General features: G+C 45.5%; 1 protein-coding gene and 1 long non-coding RNA gene across 2 annotated transcripts; one reads left to right on the top strand and one right to left on the bottom strand.

The window, feature by feature from the left end:
• Positions 1-3,811: 3,811 nt before the first annotated feature.
• LOC140699078 (uncharacterized) lies at positions 3,812-5,407 on the top strand. The gene is made up of 2 exons (XR_012077096.1): positions 3,812-3,943; positions 4,976-5,407. It is a non-coding gene; the product is annotated as an uncharacterized lncRNA (long non-coding RNA).
• A 4,075-nt stretch (positions 5,408-9,482) lies between these two features.
• CCS (copper chaperone for superoxide dismutase) lies at positions 9,483-19,721 on the bottom strand. The gene is made up of 8 exons (XM_006210675.4): positions 19,562-19,721; positions 19,151-19,223; positions 14,961-15,098; positions 14,569-14,746; positions 13,924-13,984; positions 10,054-10,131; positions 9,880-9,983; positions 9,483-9,797 (listed from the first exon to the last, which is right to left on the bottom strand). Exons 1-8 carry the CDS (start codon positions 19,598-19,600, stop codon positions 9,644-9,646), a joined length of 825 nt encoding a protein of 274 aa, XP_006210737.2. The 5' UTR covers positions 19,601-19,721; the 3' UTR covers positions 9,483-9,643.
• Between the last annotated feature and the right edge of the window lie 2 nt (positions 19,722-19,723).

The raw sequence follows: 19,723 nt of genomic DNA, 5'->3' as shown, positions 1-19,723 counted from the left end.
AATCATCAAATCTCTAGATTGCTTAAATTATGAGATAATTAAATGTCTTAATTGCTTTGACCACTGTTAGACTCTTGTTACTTGCAGCAGAATTCATCTGAACATGGAATTCAACAGGCGATATCAAAATTGCAAATAAGAAAAAGCAAAACATTTCCCTGATGATTAGCAATGATCTGATTCATTAATCATCAGGGAAGTGCAAATGAAAACCACAATGAGATATCACCTCACACTTACCAGAATGGCTATCACCAAAAAGAACAAAAATAAAAGATTTTGGCCAGAATGTGGAGAAAAGGGAACTCTCGCACACTGTTGGTGGAAATGTAAATTGGTGCAGCCACTGTGGAAAACAGTATGGAGGTTTCTCAACAAATTTAAAATGGAATTATCATATGACCCAGCAATTCCACTCCTGGGTATATATCAAAAAAACCCTCACTAATTCAAAAAGATACATGTACCCCAACATTCATAGCAGCATTATTTATAATTCCCAAGAAATGGAAGCAACTTAAGTGTATGTATATGTGTGTGTGTGTGTGTGTGTGTGTGTGTGATGAAATACTATTCAGCCATAAAAAAGAACAATTTTTTGCCATTTGCAGCAACATGGATGGACTTGGAGGGCATTATGCTAAGTTTTAAGTCAGACAGAGAAAAACAAATACTGTATGATACCACTTATGCATGGAATCTGAAAACAAACTAGTGAAGATGACAAAAAAAAAACAAAAACAGAGAACAAACTAGTGGTTACCAGTAATGGTGAGGGGGGCAGTGAGAAGTACAAACTACTGGGCATAAGATAGGCTACAAGGATGTATTGTAACAACATGGGGAATACAACCAATATTTTGTAATAACTGTAAATGGAGTGCAACATTTAAAATTGTATTTTAGAGGTTTTAAAATTTAACTTTAAAAAATCAGTTTCACACCTTAAAAAAAGAAAAAGAAAAAGCAATACAGTCACGTTGTCTAAAAATATGGAGGTAAATCCCAGAAGAAATGGCCAAAGGAGTTGAAATCTGTTGCTTCTAGAAAGTGGATTTGAGAAGATATGGGACAGAAATTGCTCATTTTCGTTATAAGCCTAGTAGTACTATTTGACTTTCTAAGTTGTGTATGTATATTACTTAGGTAAAAATAAAAATAAAAAATTTTTAATTTTAATTTTGAACAGCCTAGTGAAAAAGTAAAATCAAATCTACAGGATACAATGAGCTTTTTTTTCCTTTTATCTTTAGACTTTATTGATGATATTTTAAAAATATATAACCAGAAAGTCTTACAGTTGCCAGAGAATGAAAGTATCTATCTCTCAATCTCTAATTCCTGAACGTTAACTCTTGGAGATTCATGCCCTTTAAATCCATTATATCCTTCCTTTCTTTTTTTTTTCCTTTTTCAGTTTTATTAGGTAGAATTATTATAGTTTGACTGCACATATACATTATATCGCATGTAAATATGTATATACACTATACTGTACATTTTTTAGTTTACAGATGTGTATTGATCATTGTTTCTAAGAACAGGTTAGAGCTTTAGCTTTTTAAACTTACATAGTTATCAAGGAATATAGCCAACCACAAAATAAGAAGCACCAGAATGTGATAATCCAATCATAAAGGACAGTCATATTGTGCTTACACATATTCAAGAAATCAGTCATCTAAGTTATGAATAATAAGTAGTTCATTTGTGTCCTTATTTTTTAATTTTTTATTAGATTCCACATATAAGAGATAACATATGTCATTTTTCTTTCTCTTTCTGGCCCACTTCACTTACAATGACGATCTTCAGGTCCATCCATGTTGCTGCAAATGGCATTGTTTTATTCTTTTTTATGGCTGAGTAGTGTTCCAATATATATATGTACCATATCTTCTTTATGCAGTCACCTGTCAATGGACATTTGGGTTGTTTCCATGTCTTGGCTATTGTAAACATTGCTCCTATGAGCATTGGGGTGTATGTGTCTTTTTGCATTTTATTTTTCTCCAGGTATCTGCCCAGGAGTGGGATTACTGGATCACTTGGTAGTCTATTTTTAGTTTTTTAAGGAACTTCCATACTGTCCTCCATAGTGGCTGCACCAATCTACATGCCCACCAACAGTGTAGAAGGCTTCCCTTTTCCCTACACCCTCTCCAGTATCTATCATTTGTAGACTTTTCAATGATGGCCATTCTGGCTGGTGTGAGGTGGTATCTCATTGTAGTTTTGATCTGCATTTCTCTGACAATTAGCAATGCTGAGCATTTTTTCATGTGCGTATTTGTATGTCTTCATTGGGAAATTACTTTTTTAGGTCTTCTGCCCATTTTTGGATTGGGTTGCTTGTTTTTTTGATAATAAGCCATATGAGCTGTTGGTATATTTTAGAAATTAGTCCCTTGTCAGTTGCATCATTTGCAAATATTTTCTCCCATTCTATAGGTTGTCTTTTCTTTTTGTTGATGGTATCCTTAGCTGTGTGAAAGTTTTTAAATTTAATTAGATCCCCTTTGTTTATTTTTGCTTTTATTTCCATTACTCCAGGAGCTGGTTCAAAAAATATATTGCTGTGATTTATGTCTGTGAGTGTTCTCTGTATGTTATCCTCTAGGAGTTTAATGATATCTGGCCTTACATTTAGATCTTTAACCCATTTTGAGTTTATTTTTGTACATGGAGTTAAAGAATGTTCTAATTTCAGTCTTTTACACAAAGCTGTCCAGTTTTCCCAGGACCACTTATTGAAGAGACTATCTTTTCTCTGTTGTATATTCTTGCCTCCTTTGTCATAGATTAACTGACCATAAGTACGTGGGTTTATTTCTGGACTTTCTATCCTGTTCCATTGATTTATGTGTCTATTTTTGTGCCAGTACCATACTGTTTTGATTACTGTAGCTTTGTAGTATAGTCTGAAATCAGGGGGCATGATTTCCCCAGCTCCATTCTTCTTTTTCAAGATTGTTTTGGCTATTTGGGGGTCTTTTGTGTTTCCATACAAATTTTAACATTGTTTTTTGTTCCAGTATAATGTGCTTTAAAAATTTTTTTTCATTTAATTTTTAAAGAACTCTTTTAGGCTCATTAATACATGAGAAAAGACTGAAAAACATTTACATTCTGCTGACCTTACAATCACAGGAGCAAAGTGATCAGAAAGACAGGAAAATTCTTACAATCTTCCCTATATATTTGTGGGGGATTTGTTCCAGGACTTCTTGTGAATACCAAAATCCACCAATGCTCTTATGTAAGCTGCTGTATTAAATGGCCCAATATGGTTGGCCGGGTAGCCACAGGTTCCACATCTGTAGATAGAGCCAACTGTATATGAAATTATATTTATACAGACACCATCTCCTATGCTGGCTAAGAAGCAGCAGAAAAGATTCCTGAGATGGTCATTTGTTCATCCTTAACACGATGGATGAATGAATGATAAAATAATAATAGTTAACACTGATTTCTTTTTTTTTTCTTTTTTTGCCAGGAGCTATTCTTTACATGGACAATCTTATTTGATTTTAGGCTTGTGAGATTGGTGTACTGTAATCCCCATTTTACAGAGGAGCCTTGCCTGAGGTCAGACAGCTAGAAAGTAGTAGACCTAGGGTCTGGACCCAAAGCTCAGCTCAAGGCTACTAGGTTTTCCCAACTATGTGCATGAGTAAGAATGACTATTAAATGTGCTCATACATAGAACATAATGTGGCTTTGATGACACTCACATGGAGCTAACTCATCCATTATATAAAGATGGTCCTCTGTGGTAAACACATTTCAGAGCCAGAAACAGATTTGTCATTATTATGGCTTTAGGATTGTGGCCAATAGAGCAAATGAGAGGGGAAAAAGGGGAAGAAAGAAAAAGAAAAGCCAACTTCTAATAGATTATTTGTCTTTAATTTACTCAAGTAGTGAAGACAATGACAAGGTAGGGGCGGGTTACACAATTTTTATTGCCTAAATGTGGTGATAAAGTTAAGAGGTTATCAAAATATACTTTACGGGCTTAATTTAAATTTAGGGATCATAGTTTTTAAAGTCAATGTTGTCTGTAGAGTTTGTCCTTGGAGTTCCCTGTCATCACAGGAACAATTTAAGAGGTCCAGCAGGTACACTTGTTACGCCACCAGAAGAACTGCCGTTGGTGCATGTGCCCCAGAGGTAAACTGCCCAGCCTTGAGGACTATAATCCTAACTCCTATGCAGCTGAAAAAAAATGTTCCTTTAATGGGTCACTTATCTTATCCCTGGGAAGATTTAGAATTAAAACTAAACATGATAAACTAAATGAAATTCACAGGTAGATTTTTGTCATATTTGAAGAAATCTGAATATATTTGGTATTTGAAGTACATATCATGTTAAAGAAATGACATATTAGAGAATCTGACAGATCAGTCTTGTTTTTCTAATTTAAAAAATATAGTTAAGAAATTGATTCTATAAGCTAATCACTGAAGTACAAGGACTGTATGATTCTACTTATAGGTGGTACTTAGAGTGGTCAAATTCATAGAGACAAAAAGTAGAATGGTGGTCATTAGGGGTTGGGGGAAGGGGGAATGGAGAGTTAATGTTTAATGGGGACAGGGTTTCAGTTGGGGAAGATGAGAAAGTTCTGGAGGTGGATGGTGGTGATGGTTGTACAACAATGTGAATGTATTTTATGCCACTGAACTGTACACTTAAAAATGGTTAAAGTGAGGGGGAGGGTATAGCTCAGTGGTAGAATGCATGCTTAACATGCACGAGGTCCTGGGTTCACTCCCCAGTACCTCCATCAAAATAAATTCATAAATAAATAAAATCCTAACTACCTGCCCTCCAAGAAACTTTTTTAATGGTTATAATAATACATTTTGTGTATTTGCCACAATGAAAAAATAAATTGGTTTTAGATGCTAAAATCAGTGGGCAAAAGTTTGATGAAAAACAGAATCTTTAAATTGTCTCCAAGTAGCTCCCAAGATACTAACTGCAAAGGGAAAAGTCCTAAGATTACAGTGGAGGAACTCAGAAGATACCACCTTAACCAAACGACCACAGTAAATCACACCTATGCTGAGATCCGTCAGCACCACGTACTGAGGAGGCACAACTTCACTTCTGTGGTTAACAAGCCAAAAATACATCACCTCAACCTAATCACAAGAAAACCCAGACAAACTCAAGCTGAAAAGACATTCGACAAGGTATCTGACTAGTGCTCATCAGAAGTGTCAAAACGAGGGAGTGAAGACAAGGAAAGAGAGGAGTGGACACAAATTGGAGGATGCCAGGGAGATACAACAGCTAAAAGCAATGTGCCACTCAGGATTAGATCCTCAAACAGAAAGCAGTCAGTGGAAACGTTGGCAACATTTGAAAAAAGTCTTCAGTCTAGTTACTAGTATCTCCTGGGTGTTAATTAACTGGCTGTGATAACTGCACTATACTTACGTAAATTGTTAACCTTAGGGGGAGCTGCGGGAAGAATACAGTACTGTTTTTTTCCTATGTAAATGACTTGTCTAATATTGAGGGCTAATTAATTTTTACTGTAAAGCCTCTCAATCTCTTCCATTTGGTTGGTTGTTTGTTTTGGGGGGGCGGTAATTAGGCTTTATTTATTTTTAACAGAGGTGCTGGGGATTGAACCCAGGACCTTGTACATGATAAGCATGCACTGTACCACTGAGCTATGCCCTCCCCTTGATTTTTTAATATTAAGATATGATTTATATACCATAAAATTCACCGCTTTAGTGTATAATGCAATGGTTTTAGTATATTCACAGTTGTGCAACCATCACCACTATTTAATTCCAGAACATTTAAATTAATTACCTGCCAAAAGAAACCCTGTACTCATTAGCTGTCCCTCCCCATTCTCCTCTTTCCCCAGACCCTGGTGACCACTAATCTTTCTGACTCTGGATGTGTCTGTTCAAGACATTTCATATAAATGGAATAGTACAAATATATGTCCCTTGCATCTGGCTTCTTTCACTTAGCTTAATGTTTTCAAGATTTATCTACATTGCAACTTTCTTGTTAATCTAAAATAATGTCAAAATAAAGCAGTTATAAAAATTGACTTTCAGGTTGCAATTTTTGGTTAAAATGAACAATTTTTTTTAAGTTTGTAAACAGTAGTAGAATAGTTTCACTGTATTTATAAGATTTACCAGGAAGTATGTTGGGAATTTTATCTTTAGGCCAGGAATCTGTGGTATTTAAGAAAATGAAACATATTGAATATACAAAGGAAATTTTTTAAATTTTGAGGGAACTTAAGTTGCAAATGGGTATGATTATTGAAGGGAGGCTAATGTATCTAACAAGAGTTTATCAAAGAAAAGGTGAAGATAATAACCCTTATTTTACCAGATTTCTACATAGAACAATAAATCTTGTAAAGTTAAAGACTTAAGGAAAAATTTTTTAAGAAAAAAACTGATTTTTAAGAAGACAAAGTCAAAATCAAAGAAATCAAAGAGCATAGGACCCAAAATCATTCAGTGCAGAAGCAAACCAACCTGAGACATTTCAATTGTCCTTGAGGTGTCAGTTAAATTTTTTAAATTATTTATGTGAAAATTAAAAACTAGGCTTTAAGTGTATTACCTTAATAAATTGAATAGTAACTGTATTAGTTGCAAACTTTAGTGTGCTTCAAAATCACCTAGACGGCTTTTAAAACAGATTCCTCCACTTTACGCACTGAGTTTCTGGTTCAGTAAATCTGGAGTGAATCCCCAGAAATTGCTATTTCGAACATTTCCAGGGGAGCTGCTGGTCCAGGGATCACAAGGGCCCCCCAGTTAAGAGCCACTGGTAGTGGAAAAGTTAGAGAAGACAGAGGGAGAACGGAGAAAAATTTTCAAAGCCAGAATTTCACTCGCCTTCACATCACGGGCCCCTCTGGAAACAGCCCCACCTCTTCCAAGGACCCCCCCTCCCCGTGCGGCCAGGAGTCCCAGGCAGAGGCTCTGACAAGGCTCTGAAGAGTGACTCCAACTGGGCTCCTCTACCAGGATTCAGCTGGGGAGATCTCCCACTTGGGACAAAGGAAGTTTCTTGAAATGTTTACAGCTCTACAAATTCACAGTGTGGAATCCCAGGCAGAAACGAGACTGGAATGTTGGAAGGGGAAAAGCCAGGGAGAAGAGGGCAGAAGAGACAGGAGGTTCCCGAGACATGGATTATGAGGCTGGGTGCTGGCAGCAGCTGAGAAAGCAGCCAAGGCAGAGGATGGAGAAGAAGTGGCAGTTGAGAGGACAGGGTGCAAAGACAGTGTCTGGGTTTCCTGAAATGCCGTGCAAAAGCCACTGGAGTTACAATCTTGGGCAATTTGTGGAGGAACAATTTTTATATTAATAGCTATGTATGTTCTTTTTCTAGCAAACTTCTGCTTATGACAAATGACTCTTGCTTTCTATGCTTTACAATAAGAACCAATATGGACTTAGAGCCAGATCACCTGGGTCTGAATCTAGACTTGGCCACATTACTAGCTGTGTGATCTTGGGCAGGTTACATAATTGCTCTGTGCTTTACTTTCCTCATCTATAACATGAGATGGTAATAAAACCTACCTTGTAGTATTTTTTTTAATTTTAAAATTTATTTTATTGTAATCTTTCAATATCCTGTTTCCTTATTTGACCGCAGAATTCGGGGGTGGGGGAGGTAATTAGGTTTACTTATTTATTCTTAGAAGAAGTACTGAGGATTGAACCCAGGACCTCATGCATGCTAAGCATGCACTCTACCACTTGAGCTAACCCCTCCCTCCCTGCCTTGTAGTATTCTCATGGGGATTAAATGAACTGTGGCATGTGAAGTGTTTAGAATAGACTTAATCATCATCATATAGGTATTAGCTAGTAAGATTAAATTTTCCTTTTTAAGTAAGTTTAAAAGTGAATTAATTTAAAGAACAGTATTTTATAAATGATAGTACAGGTGGTGATGGACACGGTTGCAGTTGAGAGATAATGCAAAAATGCTTGAATTTGGCAAAGATTTTCCAACTGCGCTCCCTGGAGCCCAGGGCTTTTGGGAAGCCCTTAGTCAGGCAGAAGCATCTTTGGCTGCAGTTCCACTTAAAGATGTTTGAAAGAGTTCTGTGATTCAAAAGTAAATTTTGAAAACCACACAGCTAAGAGTTTGGAAAAGAGAAAAGCTAACGGGAACATTGATCCTTTAAGAGCAGAAACAGAGTGGTAGGGAAGGGTGAGTGGTCTAGCCATAAAAGGGTTAAATCCAGCTATAATCCAGAATGAAGGTTAAGTGGAGGTCATGGTTTGGCTGTGGGCAGAGTCCAAGAGGAGTTCCTGCAATGCTTCTGAGCTTCTGAGGTAGGAGAAACACAGCCTGCGCCCCAGGTTTAAAAGGATTTGGTTCCCCAGGAACGAAGGGGAGCTGGAAAGCAACTAGTGTAGGTTTGGCAAGAAAGAGCAGGGCTGGAGGCAGTCAGTAGCCTGAAGGGGGAGAAGGGCAGGGCCTGGGGAATGGAGCAGAGCCAGTAGCATCCAAGCCAAGGCCAACCGACTGTAAAACCACCCACGTGGTTCCAAGCCGGCAGTGTAAGGGGCAAAGTGTGTATACTCTGCCGGCCCATCAGGTCACAAGAGCAGCTTTGTCCTGGATGGACAAGCTAGGCATGGTCTGGGGTAGGGGTGGGCAAAACAGGTGAGTGGGGAGCCCTGGAATTCCCAGCCCCACACACTAGTTCCTGGCTACCGACCATCCCTGAGATGGGAGCTTGGTGGGGTTGGCCTCCAGGGACCCCATGGAGCCTCAGGATCACAGCCACTGTTTCCTTACCTTACCAAGTGCCAGGCTCTGTGCCAAGCACCCTATTAGATTAATTAAAAGTCTTTCAGTTGTGAGTAAAGAAATCAACTCAAGCCAGATTGATTTTTTTTTTTAAGTGGGTGGTGATGCATTGGGAGCATACAGGACTGTCTGTTGACTCCCAGGCCTTGGAGAAGGCTGAGTGCGGACTCTGGAGCATCTGGCCTCCTCCAGTGACTCTTAGGTTCTCCTTGTGCATCTCCTCACTCCTCCTCCTCAGCAGATCGGCTTTTCTGATATTCAGTCCATAACGCAGGGAGAAGAGGGCCACCCAGTTCCCGTATCCCCACGTTACAGGTTCAACCACAGGGAGAAACTAAAGCTGGATCTGCTTTGACTTCACCGGGAAAGCAAGGCCCTGCATGGATCAGGTGTCCATTTTGGTTCCAAATTGGCCACAGTGAAGGGAGGGGGACAGGCACAGGCCACAAACAGAAATAGGTCTGCTGTGGCCCTTCACTGTGACCCTGAGGAGGAGGACGTGGCCCTCAGGAGCTGTGTGGATTTGAATCTGGTTCTGTTTGGCTTCAAAGCCAAGAGGTGGCCCTTGACAGGGAGGGCAGAGGCAGAGGCACTGTGTTCACCAAGCCCATTAGGGGAAACGGGGACACGGACAAAACACGAAGTTACATATTAAAATAAAACTTTAATTTGCCAAGGGAACATCACGGCAGCCCCTACACACCCTGCTTGCTAGTTCTTCTAGGACTGGGCGAGCAGGGCCTCCCTCTGGAGTGGACGGCACTCAGCAGGGAGGATGGTGACAGACCCCAGGCCGAGGCTGTGCTCAGAGGTGGGCGGGGGGCTGGGTGGGCTCCTTTCGGCCTTTGCCTGCAATGGGCCGGCCTCGCTCCTCCCAGATGGTGAGGCCATCGCAGGAGCAGATCTGCTTGGGGTTCTGGAAAAGGCCGGATGAGCGAGCGATGATGCCACAGGCCAACCTGCGGAGGAGCATGTGGTTGAGAGTGAGCACCTGCCAGAGCCCCTCCAGGCCTCTGCGCATGCTGATGGCACAGTACCTACCTCTCTCCAGAGTTCCCTGTGACTTTGGATAGGGGGTGGCCGCCCCGGCCCAGGTCATCTTCTCCCTCATCAATGACCAGGCTTCGGCCAATCACATCCCACACCTAGAGGGGAGACAACAGCCTCAGACAGTGGACCTGTTAGAAAGGGCCCCCACCTTATTTTCCACCTCACCTTCAGCTTCTCATCCTCTATTCTGAAGACAGCTCGGCCATCAGCATCCGCCTGGACGTTCCCCAGGTCTCCACGGTGCTGCAATGAGGCCCGGGGAGGGGGGGAGCACATGGGGGCATAGCTGCTGACTTCTGGCTTCTCAGAATCTGATCTCCCTTCCCCAAAGTACCTGTGTCCTCCTGTGGTACAGTCTGGCAGGATGAAGGGACAGCCCAGGACACGAGGAAGGCAACTGGACTTTCCCACCCTGGAACTAAGATCCCGGGCAGAACGACAGCATGTTGAAAAGAGCCAGTGAGCGCCTTCGTGGGAAGTCATGCCCACTAGACCGGACTGCTTCTCCTATGAGGCTGTTGCCCAGTCTGCATCCCAGCCTCACAATCTAGCCCGATTCCTGTTTCTTTAGAAGCCCAGTTCTCCAGCTTCCTGATGACTCTGTGAGCACCCGACAGGCTGCAATTCCCCTGGGCTTAACTTGGCCAAGCTTGGCTTCCTGACCGTCAGAGGCAGCTAGCATCCTTCCCCTGACACCCAGCCTCCAGGAACAGAGAAGAAACACAGGGGACAAAGGGTGTCTCCTGCCCTCAAGACCTGGCTCTGCCACCTCTTCCCTTGGAGGTAATAAAAGTGTCATAACACAGCAACTGAGCACCTCCCATGTCAGATACCCTCTGCCAGGCGGGGCGGGGGTGCAGACGCGGTCAACCACCCTCAAGGGGTTTGGAGCATGGCGGGGAGCCAGATGTGGAACCAACTAATGATTACAAAACACAGGGCTAGTACAACACTGAGAGTGTTTTCTGGTGACAAGACCCTACTGATGAGTCACAGAGACCCACGTCTGTCCCCAGACCTGACACTTTGGGCAGGAGTCTGTGCCTTTGTGCCTGGTACACAAGGTCTTGCTGGAAACGTCGGTCACAAAGCATGTCACCATGTGCTGGGGCTGCCAAGCAAGTAGCAAGAAGAGTCCCTTCTCGCTTTATCTTGTGTTCCAGAGGGACATCTGCTGCTCACACCTGACACTCTCTGTTCCGCCTAGTGTTGGGGACTTTTGTGGTAGGAAGATAAAGGAGAGGGAGGCGTTTCCAGGACTGGGAGGGAGCAAATGGCTGGTGTGATGCTCCGGGGGCATGAGCTGCAGCAGGAGGTCGGGAGAGGCAGCTTTTCTAGTCCCTCCCCTGTGCACGGGTGGGTGGAAATGAGCAGGTGGCACTGAATGTCACAACAAGCAGCTGGGCAGCGTCCATACCCTTGGGCACTGGGGAGCCATGAAGGGTTATGACATGGTTACCCCACGCTTTGGAGGAATCCCTCTAATACGGTGTATGAAGAGAAAGGATGAGGAGAGAAGGGAAGGAAGCTTAGAAACCAGCTAGGAGATATGCAAAGGGACAACCAGGCTTGGAAGTAAATTCTCACACTGAATTCACTTCCATCTAGGCAAAACCAGATGCTGAAATCCAAAAGGATGTACCAGTCATCATGGCGGCTCAAACACACAGCTCTTGCTCGAGTCTTCCTCTGCCTATATCAAGGGCTTGGGGACAACAGAGCAGCTGGCTCCAGCCCCTTTGATGCCCTGTCCCAAGATGGGCCCACGCCAAGGCACAAATCACAAGGCAGCCTCTTGCTCTTCAGAAACTCCACCTCCAAAGAGGCATAGGGCTGCCAGTTCCAAGACTTCCTTCTTGCTGGTTCATGCCTCCAGGGCTTTGTCTGTGCAGTGTCCCGCTGAGGCTGCCATTCCCTCTCCGTCTCCACCTGCCTAATTCCTGCTCAGCACCTTTCAAGGCTCAATGAGGAAGACAGCCTCCAGGATGCACCTCTGGATTCACACTCTTGTGTGCTCTACCACTGACAGCCGGACCTGGCATCACCTCCAAGATTAGGTTCCAACAAGAGTGTCGCTTTGTGGGTAGGGTACAGCTCAAATGGTAGAGCACATGCTTAGCATGTACGAGGTCCTGGGTTCAATCCCCAATACCTCTGCCAAAAAAAAAAATCCTGAGTAATAAACAAATAAATAGACCTAATGACCTCCCACAAAAAACACTGAACATAAAAAAGGGGTGTGGCTTTGGTCTAGGACAACCACCCCCCTTCACTTGCTCTGAGGGACACCAGCTACTGCACTGTGTGCTGCCCCTAGGGAGAGGCCCACAGGGACAAAGGACGGATGTCTCTGGCCAACAGCCAGGGGGACCTGGGGCCTGCCAACAGCAACATGAGCGAGTGTGGAAGCAGATCCTCCCATGTCAAGCCTTGAGAAACCATAAGCCAGGGGCCCCCAGCTAAGCTGCGCCCGGATCCCTGCCCCAGAGAAACTGTAATATGACAATACTTGTTGTTTGAAACCCTCAAGTTTGAAGTATTTGATTCTCAGCCATAGCTAACTGACACACCCAGTGCAAGCATGGCGCTGGGCACTGCACCCGACAGAAAGGCTTCCCCAGCTTTCCAGGGGGCGGGGCGGGGTGGGGCGTGAGAAGAAGAAACTTTTGACTGTTAGAAATGTGACAGCGCTGCCAAAATTCAAGAAAACAAAAGATCAGTTACGTCAACTAAGAAACACACACCGTGTTTTCATTTGTTTGCCCAGGCTGCTGAATCCCCAGGGAGGGGGAACTCGCTCCCCAGGAAGCGGAGGAGATGGAGTTGGGTGTTTGTGGACTGGGCTTAGGAAGCGTCCCACCACCGGCAGAGAAGGCAGTCCTCCTGGGGTGACATCCAGGACAAAGTTCCAGTTTGGCATTAACATGTCTTTAAAGCCCCCTAACACCTGCTAATCACCTTAACAAAGATAAAGCAGTCCTCAGTCCCTGGCAGGACTCTAATTGCACTTTTTAGGCCTGCATTGATTTATTTTTACAGTGAGCCTCCTCTTCTGGCTAGAAGTGCTGGTTTTCCATTCTCTGGGGCAATATCAAGTTTCTTGTTAAAAACAAATCTACCTTAATTACACGAAACGATGTCTTGATTTTCTTCAAAGTTATGGTGGAGAAGGGCCAGGGGTGTAGATGAAACAAGACTGGCCACAAGTTGGTAACTGTTACAGCCGAGTGACAGGAACAGGGGGGTTTGGGACTCTAGTTTCTCTATTTTAGAACATGTTTGAAGCCTCCTGTGAAGGATTAAAACATTAAAAATAAAGCAGCTAAATTTACCTAAGGAAAAAATATGAGTCAATTTAAATCAAAACTTTTTTTTTTGGCAGAGGGGGCGGTAATTAAGTCTATTTATTTAGTTAGTTTTTAATGGAGATACTAGGGATTGAATCCAGGACCTCACGCATGCTAAGCACACACTCTGACTCTCTACCACTGAGCTCTACCCTCCCCACTAAATCAAAACAATGAGTAACTAACAGAACAAGTAGTACTCCGATAAGGCAAAAACCATGAAGGCAGCGCGTGACTCACTGCTGATGGGAAAACGATTCTCTGGTGTGAAATGAAACTTGCGGGCCAGGAGCTGCAGCATCGGGACGGCCTTTTTAGTTTAGGTAAAACCTTTAACTCCCACACCACCAGCTCCTCCAGGAAGCCTCCTCTCACTGCCTGCACCCCATGGGCTGGAGCAGGTGCTTGCTCTGGGCTCCCAGGGCCTCCCACAGGCTCCTGCAAAGGTCACCTCCCCGCATTGTAACTGCGGAGTCCTCAGGGGTCTTCCTCACCAGACTGAGTCATAGGGGGCAGGCCTTAAACACAGAAAGTGTCAATAAATGTTTCTAAACTGAACAAAATACAGTGAGGGGAAAAGACCCCAACAAAAAAAGGATGCCACTCTCAGGCCCCAAGAGCTGCGTGCCCTGCCTTGGAGACCTTGGGTGTCTCTCTCAGCCCAAGCCTCGCCCAGATGAACACTTACCCGGTCAGAGTCCTGGGGGCCCCCGTGAGACATTCCATCAGGGTTAAAGTGGTCCCCACAGCTGAGAAGAAAAGATAGCAGGTGGGTAGTGAAACAACAGTTCACAGGCCGGGTGATCCATCCTCTTACTTTAACTACATTTGTTTTATTCATTCATTCACTCATTCACTTACTCACTCAACAAACAGGCCCACTCTGTGCCAGGCTCTTGGTTGAGGACACTAAGAAGAATTGGATGTGGGACCTGCCCTCAATAAGCTGCCTGGGGAGACACAGATGAGTAAAGGACTAATTGCAGCACAGCATGACAAACACCACGACACGGAGAACTGACCCTCCCGTGTCCAGGAGTCACCTTCCGTCTCCAAGTCAGTAAGGTGGCTACAAGCGGAAGCGTCAAGGTCAGATTTTGGCTCAAATCCCCACTCTCCTATTTACATGCTCTAGGGCCTTTGACAGCCACTTTAACCTCTTTGAATCTCAGTTTCCTCATCTGTAGACCAAGCCTGTGTGTATATGCCTCCCAGGGTGCTCATGAGGACCAAAAGTGAAGATGTCTGTAAAGGGCTGAATACAGCCCCCTGCACAGCGTGGGTGCACAGCTGGGGCGATGATGATGCTACGAGGCATGGCACGAGGACTGACCTGTTGCAGTTCCTTGTGAGGTCCCCGAACTGATGGACGTGGAGTCCGTGCAGCCCAGGCTTCAGGCCGTCAATGGTCCCCTCGATGAGGCAGCACTCAGGGGTCAGCTGCAGGAAGCGCACCACTCCCTGCACAGGGCCTGGCCCCCCCAGAATGGCCACTGCTGCCCCCAGATTCTCTGTAAGGCATTAGACACCAGGACTGGCTCACTATCTCAGCCAGCCCCACCCCTTCATCAGCTTGGAAAGGCCATGCAGAGCCCCCCATAACTCTCACACAGTCTCCAAAGCCACTCCAACCCAAAGCCCCTAAATCCCATGGTTAGGTCTGTACCACACCCAGCACACCTCCCCCCCAGAGAGGCCAAGGCCAAGGTCACAGTGGTTACTCACGCAACAGGCCACTGCCCATGCCCTTGAGTACCGCCTGCCGCCCAGTGCCTTCTAGAAGGGCCTGCACCTCGTGGCTGGGCAGGGTGGTCTGCACCAGGACCATCTGGTTCTCCAACTGCACCTCCACACTCTGGACACCTGAGAGAACAGAGAGGGTAGAGGGCAGGAGAGGGCAGAGGGCAGGAGGGGGCTGGCACCCCTGTTCTGGGAGCAGGGAAGAAAGAAACAGATCTTCAGCAACCTGCCCATGGCTGGAGGCAAGCTCAGAGGCTGCCCTCTCACTGAGTAAGGCCTTTAACCTCCCTGAGTTTGTTTCTTTATAAAGTGGGGATAATGCCATTTTGCCCCCAGGATTCTTGTGAGTCCTTATTTTGTGCCAAATGTCATCTATAACTTATGAAACATAGATGATTCTTTTAAAAATCTTTTTATAAAAGTGGGCTATCAATAGCCACATTATTCATGATGGTCAAAAGGTGAAAACAACCCAGAAGCCCAACAAATGATGAATGGATAAACAAAATGTGTATCCATACAATGAAATACTATTCAGTCATAAAAAGGAATGAAACACTGACCCAGGGTACAACATGGATGAACCCTGAAAACATTACGTTCAGTGAAAGTCAGTCACAAAGACCACATATTAGATGATGCCATTCTGGGTGAAATGTTCAGAATAGGTAAATCTATAGAGACAGAAAGTAGATGGGGGTAGGGGGCCAGGAGGGTGATAGCGGAGGGGTACAATTTCTTCAAGAGGTGATGAAGTATAAAAGTGAGAGTGGTAATGGTTGTGCAACTCTGTGACTATACTAAAAACCATTAGATTGTATACTTTAATGGATGAATTGTGAATGGATGATATATGAATTACATCTCAATAAAGCTGGCACATGCTTAACAAAGAGGGAGCTATTATTATCATCATGAAAGCTAACATTTACTGAGCATGCACTGTGGACTTTTTTGTACTTTACCTGTATTAACTCAAGTAATTGTGAAATTATCCCCACATCACAGGTGAGAAAGATGAGACACAGACATTAAGAAACTTCTTCAAAGTCACAGTGTAGTAAACTGTAGGACTGGGAGTCCTAGGCAGCCGAGCTCCAGAGCCCGAGGACTCCGCCTGCGCACTGCTCACCTCGAGAAGAAGCTCCCAGCCCCCAGGATGGGCTAGAGACCCCTCCTTGGTCCTCCTGTAGCAGCTCCTCTTTCCCCATGTGACTCACACTGCACTGCTTAGAATCCTCTGTGTGGGCAGGAGCTCTGTGTGGTCCACAAGGGTCAGCTTCAAAACTCACTGTGCTTCAACTGCCCTCCAAATCCCTGAAGTCACCGTGGTGTGTACACAGCCTGCAGGATGATTCTGACATATGCTCAGCTTTGAGCATATGTCAAAGAAGGATGAGAGGGGCTTCTCTTCCATTCAGGTATTCAAGGCTCCTAAGCCTTCTAAGAGAATTCTTGACTCCTTAGCCAGAGCACAGATGGGTTGGGAACGCTGAATGCTGAGCTCACCTGTTGGACTTACAACCATTCTGTTCTGTGTGTGTATTTGTTGCTCTGTGGGGGTAGAGCCCACGGGAGCCGGGAGTCACGGGCAGCCCAGAAGACACAGGTTGAATGAAGCATTTCTCTCTGTTGAGCTAGAACTCTGGGAGCTGAAGGCTACACTGACTGTTGGTGCCCCCTTCATCCTTGGTTTCCCTCCTCCATATTCTTTGAACAAATGTATGCTGGGCATGGAGGAGACCAGGGTCAGGAAAAGCACTGGTCCTAGTCTTCACGGAGCTCACAGGAGGAGAGATAACCCAGACTATGCCTGGATTAACCATCAGGCAGAGAAGGGAATAACAAGCTCCGGGGTACAGACAAGGAACCTCAGCTGTTCAGATTCCTTCCAACTGGGAAATGCTACTGGGATGAGATAGCACCTGAGAGACAGGAGCATTTGGCCTGTGGTTACACGAGGTCTCATGGGATTGCTTCTTCAGGTCCCCTGCAGCATCAGTGACACCGAGGGGGAGGGGCAGAATCTGTAAACAGAGATCAGGCAGACACACCCATCTCCTCCCTGGCAGGTACAGGGCAATTCTGGAAGAAGAAAACCCCCCAAATAACCAGCCTGCCTGCCACTTCACACAACATCTCATCCTCGGCCACCTGGTAGCCTGAGGCCTTGGGGCTCAGGGTCCAACTAGAGGTACCTCTGGATGCAAAGGGGGTGTAGGGAGGATGGCAGAGAACTCTTGTGGCCTGAGCCTCTGGGGAATGTCGGGAGCTGTGTGCACATCAGGACAGTGATGCCGTCTTCCTCTGGCAGGTGAGGAAATGAGGCTGGAGGTTACACAACTGGCTTGAGGTCAAAAAAGCTCAGAGGGCAGCCCGCCCAACCCCAAAGCTGATGCTTGGTCCCCTTGTCCCACAGGAAGTAGGACTGGGTCCCAAAGGATTGATTTTCTGAGCCTCCCAGGGCTCAAACAAGCATGCAGTGCAAGGGATTCACTTGCCAATTCATTCATTTAACAAATGTACACTAAGCACCTATCACGCACCAAGTTACAGGCAGTAGGGATAGAGCAGGGAACAAGTCAGGTGATGTCTCTGTCCCATAACGCAGCATGTGTTCCAGTGCAGGAATACAGACATATCAATTACATGCACAGGGAGATTCAGAAAGTTAAAAGTGTGATCAATGAAACAGATATTAGGGAACAACGAAGTGGAGGTGGGGGGCAGCCACTTCAACCAGCTGGTCAAGAAAGGTCTCTCTATGCCTTTAAGCAAAGGCCTGAATGTAGTCAGGAAGGAGCATTCCAGCAGAAGGAACAGTCTGGGCAAACGCCCTGAGGCAGGAACGACATCTATGTGCTCTAAGAGAAAGACCAGAGTGGCTGGAGTTGGAGAGAAGAAAATAGTAAGATATGAAGTTGAAAGTGGAGACCAGTGAAGCAAAGCCCTGCAAGCAACAGGAAGGAATCTGGAATTTAATTTTAATGCAATGGGAGGCCTTTGGGAGATGGCACAGAGTACAGTGGTTGAGGGTGTGGGCTCCAGAGTTGAAATCCTGAGTCTGCCACATACTAGCTCTGTGGCCTTAGACAACTTACTCAACTTTTCTGTTGAGTTTTCTTTTCAGTTTCTTCATCTGCAAATGGAGATAATAATACTACCTACCTAGGGGGGCTACTGAAGACCTAAATGGATTTATTATCTCACATACAGCACTGAGAACAGTGCCTGGCCCCTGGGAAGCTCTTAAACACGACTTTTAGAGGAGTTTAAGCAAGGCAATGACAATATCTGATGTATGATTTCAAAAATCACTCTAGCTTTTATGTGAAAAAGCTACGGGAGAGAGCAACAGAGACAACAGAGAGCCCACAGATGAGGTTCTTGTGTGGGTCGGGGAGTTCTGAGGTGGCTTGGATTGATGTGAAAACCAAAGTACGGAAAAGGAGGGGTGTAGATACATAGCACACAAGACTTTCTGATGGCCTGGCTTTGGCACAGGTGGGTTCCTGCTCTGGGTGTATGAAGAGCTGCTTCTCTGCACCTCAAGTGTGGAGGGCCCCCGGGGGAAGCCCCTTATAACTATGCACTTCCAGAACTCTTCACCTGAGTCTGAACCAAGAAGGCTGGCTCCCCAGCAGAGCAGCAGTTTCGTTCAGCTGGTGCAGAGTGTGGCCAGGCCAGCACTTGTCTTAGCTCAGAGCCCAGTGAGGAAGATAAGATTAGGCCATAGGGAACTCTAGGGTAAGTGATAAGGGTTCAAGGAAGTCAGCCTTGGGCTAGGAGGTCCTTCCACTTAACCCCAAGGAGGAGAGCAGAACCCTCCTCCCCAAATCCCAGGCCTCCTGCAGAGGGCAAATCCCCTAATCAATCAATCTCTCTCTTTCTCTCTCTCCCTCTCTGCATTCTGAGAAGCTAGTTTCCCAGCCAACCCATGAGAAAGCCAGATACCCAGACCAGAAAACGTAGAGTCACCAGAAGTCTTTATCTGGTTTCTAAGAAACATGCTGAGGGGGAAAAACTGCCCTATGTCCAACAGAAGTCCAGCTGCTCTTCCAGCAAGAATGTTTTACAGGAGGCAGAGAGCCCAACATCCTCGGAAAGCTTTGCTCAGAACACTCCACTCCCAGAGGCATCCGGACTGTGAGCATAAAAGTTCTTCTGGCTCTTACCTGCTATCCCTTGCAGGGACGTGCGCACCGCGTCCACGCAGCTCTGACAGGTCATCTGCACCGCGAACTCCAGCTGTAAGGGAGGCAGGGACGGGTCGATAAGAGCTCGAGAACCTTCCAGCGTGATCCTGTTTCACTACCCACCCCCACGACCACCGCCAACGGCATGGAGTAACGCCCCACGTGACTCCTTCTCAAGCGCCTTCTTCCTTATCACTCAAGATCACTCCAGGACCAACACCTCCCAAAATTAACGCCAAGGGCCCTGCTACTCTCACATTCCAGTGTTAAGCCCCGGCCCCAGGCCTCTACCTGGGTGCCCGCTCCCTCCCCCATTCCCGAGTTAGAGATCACCCCAGGGGCCGAGGTTCTCTGCCGTGCAAGGCTCCCACTCGAGGCCTCGACCCTCACCGTGCAGGCAGTCCCGCGGTCCTCTGAGTCCGATGCCATCCTGAACCCAGACACCAGCCGGAGGACCCGAACTGTAAGGGTCCTTAAGCTCCAATCCCGAGTAGCGTCGCGGAGAGGCAGAGCCTGGGAAGCCACTCCTTGCCCCGCCTCCTGGTGCGCGCG

The sequence above is a fragment of the Vicugna pacos genome, chromosome 10, assembly GCF_048564905.1.
Source record: "Vicugna pacos chromosome 10, VicPac4, whole genome shotgun sequence".
Taxonomy (NCBI): domain Eukaryota; kingdom Metazoa; phylum Chordata; class Mammalia; order Artiodactyla; family Camelidae; genus Vicugna; species Vicugna pacos.
The sequence above is the reverse complement of the archived record's forward strand: the minus strand, read 5'-3'. Positions and strand labels throughout refer to the sequence as shown.

What these genes read in the sequence shown, in the direction of transcription:
- CCS (XM_006210675.4), bottom strand. Translation starts at nt 19,600, where the DNA reads ATGGCATCGGACTCAGAGGACCGCGGGACTGCCTGCACG. An exon ending in ACCGCGGGACTGCCTGCACG is followed by an intron (nt 19,224 to 19,561) that starts GTGAGGGTCGAG and finishes CCTCCCTTACAG; the next exon opens with CTGGAGTTCGCGGTGCAGAT. An exon ending in CTCACAAGGAACTGCAACAG is followed by an intron (nt 13,985 to 14,568) that starts GTCAGTCCTCGT and finishes TTTTCTTCTCAG; the next exon opens with CTGTGGGGACCACTTTAACC.